The 14,552-nt window shown below is 32.9% G+C and overlaps 1 protein-coding gene and 1 pseudogene across 2 annotated transcripts in view; one reads left to right on the forward strand and one right to left on the reverse strand.

Annotated features, from left to right (window-relative positions):
- Positions 1 to 14,552, forward strand: part of GLRA3 (glycine receptor alpha 3) — a 131,833-nt gene that overhangs the window by 55,062 nt on the left and 62,219 nt on the right. For both annotated transcript variants that reach the window (XM_039876344.1, XM_039876345.1), the window contains exon 4: positions 8,464 to 8,687. In XM_039876344.1, the coding sequence (XP_039732278.1) occupies positions 8,464 to 8,687 (224 nt within the window). The remainder of the gene's footprint in view (positions 1 to 8,463; positions 8,688 to 14,552) is intronic.
- Positions 4,112 to 4,230, reverse strand: LOC120613622 (uncharacterized; annotated as a pseudogene).

Genomic DNA, 14,552 nt, shown 5'->3' on the forward strand with positions numbered 1-14,552 from the left:
TAAGGATGCAAAGCAGTTGTTAAGTCTTATATGTTGTTGGCAGGAGTGCAAATTGTACAGCCAACCTAGAAAATAGTTTGTCATTTTCTCTTAAATGTAAACATATACTTAGCATATGACACAGTAATGCCACTCATAGGTGAAATTTAAGAGAAATAAAAACTTGTGTTCAAAAAAAAAAAAACCTGCACAGAAATGTATATAGCAGAGTTATCTATCATCAAAAAATATCATCAAAAAGAAAGAACCAAGTTAGAGGACCTGCATCACCCAATATTAAAACTTAATAGTAACTCAATAAGAAAATATCAGTCCATCAGTGGGTGAATAAGCACTGTAGTACATCCATACAATGGAATATTACTCAACAATTAAAAAGAATGATACATATAATGACTTCAGCTAAGTAAAAGAGCCAGACTCAAAAGGTTGAATATAGTATGATTCCATTTATATGACATTTTGAAAAAGACAAAATTATAGAGATGAAGTTTGGAATTGGAAATTAGGCAACTTATCTTTTGCCTATAACAATATCCTATACCCAAATATTTTTAAATATGGAAGCATAATCCCGAATATCTGCAAATATAGAAATAGTAAAATGTGTGTTTTCTACTCTAATGATTGATTACATTGTTAATTCTGATTTTGGTGGGTTGCATATATACTATTTAGGTAGTTTTAAAAATTGTGAATTTTTTAAGTGGTCATTTCGTTTGATGCACAAGAAGCAATATTTTATCTGTTACTCTCAAGAACTATCCTAAATGAGACTGCAATATTCAATAATTGTTTTTAAAAGAAGTTAATTCCTCCACAGCTTTAAAGAGCAGTGAATAGCCCCCACGCAGCTTCTTGGCCAATCTCCAAATCAACAAATGGCTAGTGAAAAACTATCTAAATTGCTCAGCAGGAAAACATCATCCCCATTACAATTTCTTCTTAAACAGATAATATTTAACTCACTAAAACTCTTCTAAAGCGAGAATGTTTTAAAAATATTCAACCTCTAATAGTAAATAATATGCAATATATAAACTCTCATGTATCCAAAGATTGTTAAAAGACATAACGGATTTTTCAGGAAAACCACTGGAAATTTAAATATTGATGAAAATGTAAAAGTGTGATAAGTCTGTGTTGAGAACAATTTGAAAATACTAAAAATATTTATTGGAATAATTGATTTACATGACCAATTTTCCTACTGAAAACAAATGTTAAACAAAACAAAAATCCTTTGCCAATAATATCTATTCTTTTGTTTTTATTTATTAAACCATGTTTTCCCCCAAATCCAAGCTACTAAGTGTTAACAGTTCATTAAAATTGAAGTGTATACATCACCTCCCAAAATAGGTTAAGTTAAAAAATATGCACATATATAACTAAAAATCTAAATATATTTGAACTGGAAACACTCGAGGTAAGGAAACTCAGTCTGCAGAATTCACTTACCTAAGTAATGTTTGATGTTACGTAGGTTCAGAATAAATCCTCCTTTGCTAGTTCTGTAACATTAGTCCCAAATTACCTATGATAGTAAAATAACACCTAATTAGTGGGAAGCAAATACTCTCTGACAGTGTCAGACTTTTCACTATCATGAAAAATACGTGTAATGCAAGATAAAGCTAGTAGGCCTTTACGAGATGAAATATATTCTTGAAAATTTATATATGCAAGGTAAAGTTGAACTAATATTTTTTCAATTACAAATTATAATGAAAACATCTTAGCCTCATGCCTAAAAGTTAGTAATTATTCAATTGACAACGGTTATTATTTTTGTCTTTTATGTTGATTATGAATTGTGATATATATGCTATATATTATATATATGGCATTCACTTTCAAAAACATGTCTTTAAAATTAAATCACCTTGTGTTTATAATTTTCTCAATAAGACCTTTCAAGTTTTTATAGATGTTTTCTACCTTCTTAAATACACTTTAAGAACACACATAAAATAAACCCTGAATAAAGCCAGTCACAAAAAGCCACATATCATATGATTTCATTACTATGAAATATTCAGAGCAGGCAAATATATAGAGATAGAAAGCAGATAGGAGGTTGCCAGGGGCTGGAGGGAAGGGGTTTGAGGAGGGACTGCTTAATAGGCACAGCGCTTCCTTCGAGGTTGTAAATGATCTGGAAATTAGACAGTGTTGATAGTTACACAATATTGTGAACATACTAAATGTCACTAATGGTAAATGTTGTGTGTGTGTGTGTGTGTGTGTGTATGTGTATATATATGTATATATATATGTGTATATATATTTGACCACAATTTAAATTAAATTTAAATTAAAGAAAAAAAAACATACAATAAAATAGAACATAGTTTATATCAGACATTCCAGGAAACATACTAATTGGAAGATCTTCAAAAAATTATTTTGTGGTGCAATTACCTGTCCTTTAAAATGTGAAATATCTCTGAGCTATCTTCAGGAAAGTTTTTTTTGTTAGAGGATTCTTAGAATTTCTTGCTTGATTTGAAGAGCTTTTACAGTGTTGACTGAAAATAGGATGTTCTGAAGACTAAATAATAGTTCACTTTCCAAAAGACTTCTATCTTTTTATGTTCCAAGTCACATATTCCAGCAGTGGAACAAGAACTGTTTAAAGGAAGTCCCCAAAATAAATAATAATAGGTGGATCATTGCTCACATCATTAAATATACACACTGCAAATTAATAAGCGCTATGAATAAATGGCTATGTTCATTTTAACATGCAGATTGTGTGATTAACATTAAGTAGAAATGAAATCATAGTGAGCACACTATGTTGGATATGAATGTTAAAAATTTTGGGTCACAAATCTAAGTAGTAGTAGTAGTAACAGAATTTCCATGTCTATGTTGCCTAAACCAGAAGAAATATATCAACTTTCTTTTTCTACTTGTATAATACAAAATGGAGTGAAAGAAGGGGAGAAAGGGGAAGGGAGATAAGGGTAAAGGGGTCAAATACATGCTGACAGAAGGAAATTTAACTTTGGATGGTGAACACAAAGCAATACAGATGAAGTATTACAGAATTGTACACCCAAAACCTATAAAATTTTATTAACCAAAGTCACCCTAACAAATTTAATTTGAAAAAAGAATCTAAGAGAAAAATTGGGGGAAAAAAAGTTTAGCAACTAACATGGCAGAAATATGAGGCCGGAAATTGTCATTTTTCCCTCCTATCTAAGAGTATGTTTGCGTAACTTGCTGTGAAAGAGAGAAAAACATTCTGCTGGGCTGTCTAGCCCAGTTTGTGAGAAGGCCGAGAGTTGGGCATACAATTTGCAGACAAAGAGGAATTGAGTAGGAAGGCAAGAAGTGAGGGTTGGAGGCAGAAGGGTGCCGCTAGGTAAACGGGGTCTTGGCGGAGCACTGCTGTGAGCATATCAAGGCAAAAATAACTGGGTACCTTACAACCAAAGAGTAACATCAGTTACTATTTTCATTTGAAAGGAAGCCGCTACTGGAAGTATTGGCTCTGCGCGGGTCTTTACCTCTAAAGTCAAGCACACCCAAACTTATTAACCATATTAGCTGGAATAAATTTCTACTGACTTCTGGAATGATGTTCCCACGAACTAAGTTTACCTCTCCTGAAATTCTTACCTTGGAGTGTAAGCACTGAGCATTGTTCTGAATGGCACGGAGTTGACCCTTGAATACCACTGGCTTGAACTGCGTTCGGGTCCACTTAAACGCAGGTTTTTTCAATAAAACTGGCCCTTCGCATCACATCCCGGATTTCCGCATCCGTAGGTTCAACCACAGGAGGATCAAAAAAAGTATTTTCACATTCCCAGCCGCAGTTTCCCAGCAGCAGATTCCCAACCACAGATGGAAAATACTGTTTTCAACCTGTGGTTGCTTGAATCTGAGGATGCAAACAAAACCCATGGATGCAAAGGGCTGACTGCAGTTAAATTTTTGACATTGTTTTCTCTCCAAATTATCATTATCCTTTTTTTTTTTTTTAAACAGGATCTAGTATAGATTCGTTTGCTTATTTATTTATTTAGGCCAGGCAACCTTTGGTTGACCTCACAAATTGCAAGGACCTTGTCAGCTTACAATCTCTTATTTTTTATGCTTACAGCACCTGGTCTTCCTAGGTGGCCTCCCATCCAAGTACTAACTAGGCCGAACCCTACTTAGCTTCCGAGATCAGATGAGATGGGGCTTGTTCAGGATAGCATGGCTGTAGACTGTAGTTAAGTTTTGAAGGAGTCAAAACTTATACCTGGATTTTCAACTGCTGGGGTAGATGCCCCACATCCCTAAGCCATTTAAGGGTCAGCTGTATAGCTTTTTATTGTTTTTGCTAATGGTTTAATTTTCAATCTTGCTGGCGTTTGTTCATGTTCATCTTCCCTGCAATTCATATGTTGAAATCTTAACCCCCCAAAGGTGATGGTATTAGTAGGTGGATCCTTTGGGAGGTGTTTGAGTTATGAGGGTTGGAACCCTCATGAATGGGATTAGTCAGTCCTCTTATAAAGAAGCTTCATAGAGCCCCTTAGCATCTTCTGCGATTTGCACATAAAATGAGAAGTCTGCAACCTGGAAGAGGACCCTCGTTCCTGTACTGGTACCCTAATCTCAAATTTCCAGATTCTAGAACAGTGAGTACTAAATGTTTGTTGTTTATAAGCTCCTGGCCCATGGTATTTTGTTATAGCAGCCTGAACGGACTAAAACAAATCTTATATTTAAACAAGTTACTAAAGGAGACAAAGAGAGTTATTTCATTGACTAAACACATTTCTGTTCTGCCCAATCCTGAGAAATTATGTACATTTCAATAACTAATATTTTCTTTAAATACTGTTATTATAAGAAAAAAACCTGTGAAATTCTGAAAAATGGGATAGATATTTTCATATTTTATTTTCTACGTATTTTTGAGAGTCTAGTTTAATTCTTGGAAATGCTTAACTTTTTGTTTCCCGAATTGGTACATAATTAGGTTTCCTTAATTTTTTTTTTTCAAAATTTAAAAATAATTCTGCCCTTTCCTAGAGAATAATTAAACATATGGATAATGAAGAAGTCAAGGAGAGATTCAAAATAACCTTTCTGAGCCTCTAAATAGTTCTTATAAAATGGCTTTTCCCCCTGTTGGTTTAGTGACTGAGAACTGAAAGGCACTTTCCCGATGGGCCATTATTTCAGAATCGGCAGTCCCAGACGACCACCCTTCCTGGGGTGGGGTTCATAGAGCAGATGGTGCAGGCAAGGCGGGGGATATTATGGACATGACATTAGGCGCAATTATTCCACCACTGAGCATTAGAGTTCTGCACTTTGTGATGCATGGGAACCTATGTTGTGCAGTCTTTCTGAATGAAAAAATCTTATAAAACTAAACCAGCAAAATAATTGTCACGGAATTTGCATTTTGTCTTTATTTCTTTGAGAAAGGAAAGTTATTTTCTGATCGTTTTGACATTAGCCAGGATCTCTGATTAGGATTCCTAAAAACAGAAAGAATTCTGAGTTATTTTTCCATGAATCCAGTGAGTTTTGCTTTAAATGCTCTACTCTCTAGAGTGACTGACAAAAATAATTTATTCTTCAGGAATTTCTTCAAAATGTGAGAATGAAAATGTACCTAAATCCGTTAAAAAAGACAAATGTATCAGTTTCCTGCTGCTGCTGTAGCAAATTACCACAAATGTGTGGCTTAAAAGAACACAAATGTGTTATCTTATGATTCTAGAGGTCATTAATATCTCTTTCCTAAAATTTTACGATTCCATGAAAATGTTAATTAAACTGCTTTATAAAAATTATGAATAAGTTCAATACATATCTAGGTTTTAGAAATGTGAAATATAAATATTGATTTCACTCTCAGTATATATTATTTCATGTTTATTATTGTCTTTTCTTTTTTTTTAAATCACATTAAACCATTCTCCATTTTCACCCTTGAAGAAGTATAGCCCAGATGAACAGGGAAAATTACGTTAATAAAACAATTCCTTTTTCTTTTATGTATAGTCTAGGAGTCATTGAATTTTTAAACTGGTTTTAGTAAGTCCATTTAAAACATTTTTTTTTTTGCATATGCTGCATGTGCATTCATTTGTTTCTGATTTGCAAAGTTATTTCTTTCAGTCCATGGTCTTCTATAATAAGCAAGTTAATTCAAATCAAGTTACAAGGATTTCTTTAGGGTGATATTATTTGGCTATGTCATTTTATTTATTTACCTATTCCTTTGCACATTTTCACAAACAATCAGGATTCTAAAATAATTAATATAATTGGTTGCTAGGTATAATGGGATACCTTGGCTATGAGGAATCAGCCTTAAAAAGTTATTTTTGGAATGCTGAATTTGGTTATGTAATAGAGAATCTTCTCAGCACAATGTTTGTTTGCAAGCAGATCAAAACCCAAACTATAAGGACTGTTAAAATTTAAGTTTCTAGGTTTTCAGGGGATGGTCATTTTTGAGTTTTGCTTTGGACCATGGCCCTAAACCAAATACCTAAACTAGGAAAACAGAGATATTTGTGGTTATTGACAGAAAGAGCACAATGGATGTAGGATAACATTTGGCCTCCATGACAGGTGACAGATGATATTTTCTTTGTGTGATTGAGAAACAGAAACCGAAGGATACTCGATGTCTTTTTTTTAGTTCACTCTTAGATCAAAAAGTGTTTCTGGAGGATCTGAGATCGTGTTTATGAAGTTTATCACTAAACCAATAACATAAAGATAGAGAGTCAACCAAATTTTATTACATATATTGCAGATTAAAAGCACTTTTTTATTTTGGCCTCACAGTAGGGGGAAAAGCTGCAGTGTTCTCAATCAATAAATTATTTACAGCAGAAAAATACTTAAATTTTTAAACTATATCTTAAGAATCAGTTCCAAAGGAAATTTTTTGCTAGTCAGTTATCTTTCCTGGCAGATATTGTTATAACAGCCTTCTCCTATAGGTAAGGCAGAGAGAAACTGACTTTAGTCTGATCACCAATCCCCTTGGTAGTACATGAGGCCAAGGCACAGACAACAGAACAGCGAGGGACACAAAAACTGGCCACTAACCATGGAGGTCTGCTTCATGGTGCTCTGAACTCTAGGCTAGGAAATGTTGGCCTGTTCTTGGCAGATAGAAGCTTGTTCATTTATCCTCATTTACAACTTCTAGAGATCCTTGTGGCTGAGATTTCCATGTTATCACGAGCTTTGTAATTAAAAAAAAAAAAAAATGAAGTGACTTCTGCTCCATTGGCACTTTGAAAGATAAATGAGACACCTAGCAAGCAGAAAATGTCTGGTGCATAACCTCAGTTTCAATGAGAAGATAGGTGTCTCAGGGCACATATAATGATCAAGATTTTGTAACATTCACTACAAACTCTGAATTTGACCTACCTGCAAAATAAGCCATCTACCAAGTCTGATATTATGGAAGTATTCTTTGTGATTATTTGGTTACTATATTCTGATGACTTATAATTTGATATTAATGGAATAATAAAATAGATGAAAACTGGTGTTCAATTTCTCTGAACATCTCCAGCCCTGGCTATTTTCCATGCAAATAAAGCTTTCTTAAAATGTTTACTTTATTCATGCTTATAATGAAATCTATGTGTTTAATCTATTTGCTTATTTCAAAAGCATCTGAGGGGAAAATTGTGTTTATAAAATCATAGGTAGTGCTTATATTCATATACTGTGTAGAAATACCACATATACACCCAGCTATCCAATCTTTGTCATTTTGTACATTAGTCTGGAAATTGTGAACAAGAATTTGGCTGAAATCATTGACTCTTTAACTAAACTATGAAAGATCAAATTGGGAAATCTCATTAGCCAAATCTTCTTAAAGAATTACTGGCAATAATGTTTCTTTCTGATTCTTTTATTATTACAAAATCAACTTTTATTTTTCCCAATTCATCTATTTTAAAGATCTTACATACTATATTAAACATGAAAATGTGTGTCTTCTTTATAAATAAGTATATATGATCATTTTTTGTAAAACAGACAGCTTTCAAGAAAATTTAACTAAATGCATTTTGGATGCTCTTAGATATCTACTAAAAGAAATGGTTCTAGAAAGTAAACGCAAAACTGAAAATATTTTACTCTAAGTTTCTAATAGCAACCAAATATTTTATTCTGACAAAGCAGGAGGTAAAATTTCAATGGGCGGCAAAATATATGCATGATAAAATTTTGATCTTCTGTGACCTTTTCTTTGGAGGCATTTAGATCACTAAAAACATGAGCAAAGCCTCAGGACTAAAATGACCCTTGTAATGAGTAAGGATTGTGGAGGATGGAAAGCTCACAAGGATGTCAGTGGCTTCTGTTATAATTCAGAGGATCCCAAAGAATAGCACATAAGATTCTCAACTTTTTAAAGCACAGGTTTTTTTTTTTCCTTTTCTTCTTTTATCATAGGATTACAGAGTGAATATCTTTCTTCGTCAGAAATGGAATGATCCTCGCCTTGCATATAGTGAATATCCTGATGACTCTTTAGACCTAGACCCTTCCATGTTGGACTCCATTTGGAAACCTGATTTGTTCTTTGCCAATGAAAAGGGTGCCAACTTTCATGAAGTTACTACAGACAACAAATTGTTAAGAATTTTCAAGAATGGAAATGTTCTTTATTCAATAAGGTGAGTCTTAGACTCAAACTCCCGATTTTAATGAAAAAGTATGTTTTTTTGTTTGATTTTAGTGAGTGTTTTAAAATTTTTGAGTAAGTGCTTTCATTGTTCCATCTGAGTTCCTTTAATGTATTATTTCTCAAATATGTCTAATCAACAATAACTGTCCCTATCTTCCAGATCTGGGAACTGTGTGAGAAATTCTTGGAAATCCAATTTTTAAACAAGTGGCCCAGGTTGTTAACATTGACAAAAGTTGATAGGTGGTTTAAAAGCAAATTGAATGGAAGGTTATATAATCATATAATCATACATTGTGATTATATTTTATGCATTCATACTCCTTTAAATATTCATAGGTAAAGAAATACTTAGATTTACTTGCCTGGGATCCATTTCCCATAAATTTTTTGTCAGGTATATATATATTTTTAGATCTCCTTGAACTTCTCTGGTCATCATTTTAGAAAAATCTTATTTACATTTTAGTTATTTAGTACACATGTCTCAGAAGACCATGTAGTCTTTTAAAACTAATATTAAGCAGAGAGTAGTGGGGAGTGGGGAAGGGGCAGGTAGATTGGGTAAAGTGGATCAAATATGTGGTGACAGAAAGAAATCTAACTGTGGGAGGTGAATATACAGTGTAAATGTATATATATATATATGCCTTACTGCTAAATTGAACACCTGAAACTTACTGGATTTTGTTAAGCAAAGTTACCATAAAAAAAATTAAATAAATAAATAAAACTAATACTAAAACATAATGATAATTAATATCAAAATATAAATAATAAAAATAAAATTTCTTGACAGTTGAACTTTAGAACTCATTCAACTTTGACTGTTCATTAAATATCAAACAGGTATAAATTCAGTAAATGGCTTTTTACTTAGATATATTCTAAAATAAAATGATTATCTTAAATCTTCCACAGTTATTTAATTCATTTATTTAAATTAAACAACAATAACAACAGGAAATCAGGACCAGAATGGTCCTGAAAAAATATATAAAACATATATATTTTTAAATTTTATATTAGTTTCAGGTATACAGTACATTTGTTAGACATTTATTTATAAAATATATTCAATTTATAGCAAAGGCAATTGTTTAAAAAATATTTGTATCATCTGTAACGTGTTTGGAAAGACATCAAGGTAAACTTAATACTGAGGCTTTAGGCTAAATATTAACTCTTTATATATTATCTCTCTATTTCCTTTTGTTAACTTTTTTCCTCATTGAGCATGGGGATATTTGATTTTGAATTTATCTGCCCAATATCAGGGATAGTTGCTATTTTTACCAGGTAATAGTATGAGAAATAACAAAGATGAAAATTTAATCTTAGTGATTTAAAAAACTTTTCTACAAAGTGATTTTATAAATAATGCTATTCTCTTCATCTCAATGTATGTTTCTCATATTTTCCTATTTTATGTGAACAACTTTCTTTTTAATACATTTATTATTTTCTAAGAGTGGCAAGGTAACACCACCCTACCGTAAAGTGACACTTTTTTTTAGATTTCTGAAAACTAATATGTGTTAATATGATCCTGAATAATTAATTGCTACATAAGACATAAAGGAAGATTTCTGGTCTCATCATTATTTAAACCCTGTGCTCCCACAGAAACAAATAACTTAATGGTGAATCCCAGGTCTAAGCAAGAGAATCTTGAACCTTTATGGAAAATTACTAGAAAGCATATGTCTCAAAAGATAGTGTAAGATGGAGCAGACATAGTTTTCCCCATTTCTTCTGCTAAGTACAACTAAAAACCAAAGACTCTCTCTCTCTATGTGTATATATATATGTATATATATAACAAACTTAAGGAGACTTCCTATGGTAGATGTAAGGAAATAGACTGACTAAGAACCTTGGAACTTGAGAAACAACTTGGAGGTCAGTTTGTGGAATTTTCTTTTTCCTTCATGTATCCCAGACTTGGAAATGAAGACACCAACAACCTAGATACATCAAGAGGTGCAGACAAAAAAGTCCCAACAGAAGCCTAATTTATACCAAGTCACATCATGCATAAATTATAAAAACTAAATAAAAATTTAGAAAGCATCCAGAGAATAACAACATCTTACCAATAGGAGAAAACAGTTAGAATGACAGCAGATCTCTCATCAGAAGTCCTGCAGGCCAGAAAGAAGTGACACATTTAAGTGCTGAAAGAAAGGAATTGTCATCCCAGAATCTTGTACCCGCTGAAAATATCCTTTAGGAATGAAAGGAGAATCGAGACATTCTTGGGTAAAGGAAAATTAAGCGAATTTGTCACAAGCAGATCTATCTTGAAAGTCTAACTAAGGAAGTTTTCCAAACAGAAAGGAAACAGTAGAAGAAGGAACATTGGAACATTAGAAGGTAGAAAGGAAACGGCAAAAATATGAATAAATATAATAATAGACTTTTCTTCTCATCTTGAGTTTCAAAATTATATTTGACAGTTGAAGCAAAAATTATAACATTGATATGGGGGAAATAAATAACAAATAAACTTTTTAAAATAAATTGTCGTAAAGTCACAGACTGTTAACATTAGTGTTGTCTAATACCCTTTCTTTGGGCATATGACTTTGTATTAACTCTTTCGAAAGATGATTTGTTATGATATATAAAAATATAAAAGTTGTTCAACAATTCTACTTCCGAGAATTTACATTACCTATGTGTTCATGTGTTTACAAGAGAGAGATGCCCACTGCACCACTGAAACGGGAACAACTAGGCCCTATGTATTTGATAAGAACAAGGCGGAATGCAGTGATAGTCCCATATCATGAAATATTCTGCAGGAGATAGACCTAAGTATACTCATTATAAAGTCTGCAGAAATATATTTTTAAGAGAAATGTTTTATGTTCATTTTTACTTAAAACACTCTACATATGTAAGCATGTGTGTAAAAATACACATGTAAATCCACGCGCAAGGATTGGTAGAAAATAACCAACTGTGGAGATGATTAGCTGAATTTGGGTAGAAATAAATGTGAACTGTAGATTTTACTATATGTGATTTTGTATTGTTTGGATTTTTCAGAAAGACTTATGAATTAAATACATATATTTTGTGACAGAAGCTCAATGTGAAGTCATGACCTTTGAGCCCTCTTTGTTGCGGGATCATGATACACAGCAGGAAATCCATGACAGGGTGCAAATAAAGCAAGTTTAATTTTTTTCCTGCTAATTTTAAAATTAACTTTGTGAAAGGTATGATTTAGTTTTTATAAGGCACTGTTTCATTTCAGAGAGATTTTGGGTGGCATAGATTGCAAGAATATATCACCAGTTATCATGGAATAATTATTTTGCAGTTATAATGTCTAGAATATTTCCACTGATAGAATTAAAATGCAATATGTGTTCCATATGATTATGGATATTTAGTTGTTTATATTGAGTTTTATTGGAATTGGAAAATGGTGCCATCCATCATGAATTTCTCACATGTCTTCTAATATTTTGAGGAAAGTTATGGAATAATTTGGAATTGCACTTCCATCTTTTTGGTATGAATTTGGATGAAACAGATGATGCTTCTCAGCTCCCAGTTTTTGTTTGCTATATCCTGGCTCACACCAAAGACTAAACTTGTTGTTTGTGAGTTGTTTTTGGAAATCTCACAGGACTTTGAAATCTTCAACTGGCATACAGTTTCTTTGTTAACAAAAGTTGTGCTAGGAAAAAAAAACCTCATTCAATTTACAAATGGAGCATTTGGGATGTTTCATTAGAGTTCTGGCTTTACGGATTGTTTAAAGAAAGAAGCGGAATGTCCTGGCAAACCTGACCTATTGTACTTATCCATTTATCTGTGCTTTCTCCTAAAACTCACTAAAACAAAGAAATAAATCGAATCAGGAATAAAATGGCATTAACACACAGGAGGATGGAAGTAATGAAAAAGAAGACAGCAACAGATGATGATGACAACATATTTTAGGAAGCTTGAAAAATCTATGCACTTGTGAAAACTGACATAACAGACAAAGATAGCCAAAACCTAAGTCAAAGTGGAGAAACCCAAAAGAGAGAAAACAACATCCTCAAACTTTCAGAAATGTGAGGCAGCTAGGACTTCAGAAAGTGGAGGCTAGAAAAGAGATTAAAGAAAAAGAATTGATTTAAACTCTGTAGAAACAGTGAACCTTCTATTCCTGATTTTCTCATCCATGTACTTTAGACAAGGGGCTACCTTTTTACCTTTTGAACTAGGCAGAAAGCATGACAGAAAAATCTCAAGGAGGTTGTGCCAAGAGCTATAATTGTAGCAAACTACTAAGCTTAACCATGAAGAATAATTACATATTCATAACACATGAATACCGATTATTAATTTAACTATAAATGTTTATATAACTAAATTTTGAGTACAGTGGGAGAGTTCAGTGTACATGGAGCATGGCATAAAGAGAAATTAATTCTAATTTTCCCTTGTGGGAAATTAATAGAAATTTTACAAATTTAAAAAATTGAGCATAATATTATAGCAATTTAGACATATGAATATAAATCTTAGACAAATAACTAAAGAAAGGCTGCCTTTGAGGAGTTAAAAATGGAAGTAGGATGGGTAAGGCAAAGGTACAACTGTTTTTTATATGTTTAACATAACTGTTTGAACTGTTAAAATAATACACATGCATTATATTGATAATTTTTAAATGAAGTACTTTTTAAGTAACGGCTTTGGGGCCAGAAACATGACTCCAGATTTTCAAGTTAGATATTGATTTTACTCTACTTATGAAGTTAGCCCATTTTTTATTTAATAGGTGCTGACAGAGGTCACAGACTCCTGGGTCAGAGACGAAGGAATCTATCACCCACTGCAAGCAAGCAGCACGAGCATCAGCATATTTACCTTACTCCTCCCTTGTCCTCCATCTCAGTGGAACAATGCAACAGGCCAGACAGATCTAACATTCACTGTGGGTCTGTGCCACAGCTGTGGAACACTGAGTTTGGGGGATCCACTGATTTTATAGCAAGATATAAGCAAGCCTTCTCTTGGTTCAGGAGAACAAAGTTCTCTAATTTCTCAAAATTAGCAATTGCATAAACAACCCTGAGAAATTGCAAAGGGGAAAGAATCGTCAAGGCTTTTGGTCTTGGTACACCTGGCGAGAGGTGTACCAAGGAACACGAGCCCAGGGGAAGCTGACACTCACCCCAGATCCAGGCTCTGGAATTTACCAGCTGTGGTTGGTGGCAAGTCTCTTTAATTGTGAAAGGCTCATTTTTCATAATAGTGAAAATACTAATTCTCATGAGTCTGAAATAGTGTATGTAAAGCACCCAGTGTAGTCCCAGGCATATGATAGGCACTGAAGATGTGAATTTTATTTTTCTAAAAAGAAAACAAAAAACTAAAACAAAACCATAGAAATTTGTGGTGTTTTCCAGAATCCACAAGTTATCCCTGTAAAGACTCTTGCAAGTTATTAATCTATCTAACTTTAAAACTTGTGAAATGGGGGTGGCAATATCCTTTTCACAAGACAATGAAAGCACATTATGGACAGTTAAATCTTATCTGCTGCTTACTCGACTAATGCTAGTAATACATACTGATACCACCAACTTAGCTACTTATATTACGGAAGTACTATTCCATTAAATCAAATAACGTGAAGAAATTGTATATCAAAAATGCTATGCCCAGTGACTTATTTAAGATCGCAATGCAATTTCAGCTTTTATTTAAGCTAAACATAATCACTCTTTGAAATCTGGTTGTGAAAAGAATTAAAGTTTACTTATTATGTATTTATTTTTTTAACATTGACAGGCATTAATTTTTAAATAGAAAAAGCAAACTTATTTCAAAAGTTGCT

Source organism: Pteropus medius, unplaced genomic scaffold (assembly GCF_902729225.1).
Source record: "Pteropus medius unplaced genomic scaffold, Ma_sr-lr_union100, whole genome shotgun sequence".
NCBI lineage: Eukaryota > Metazoa > Chordata > Mammalia > Chiroptera > Pteropodidae > Pteropus > Pteropus medius.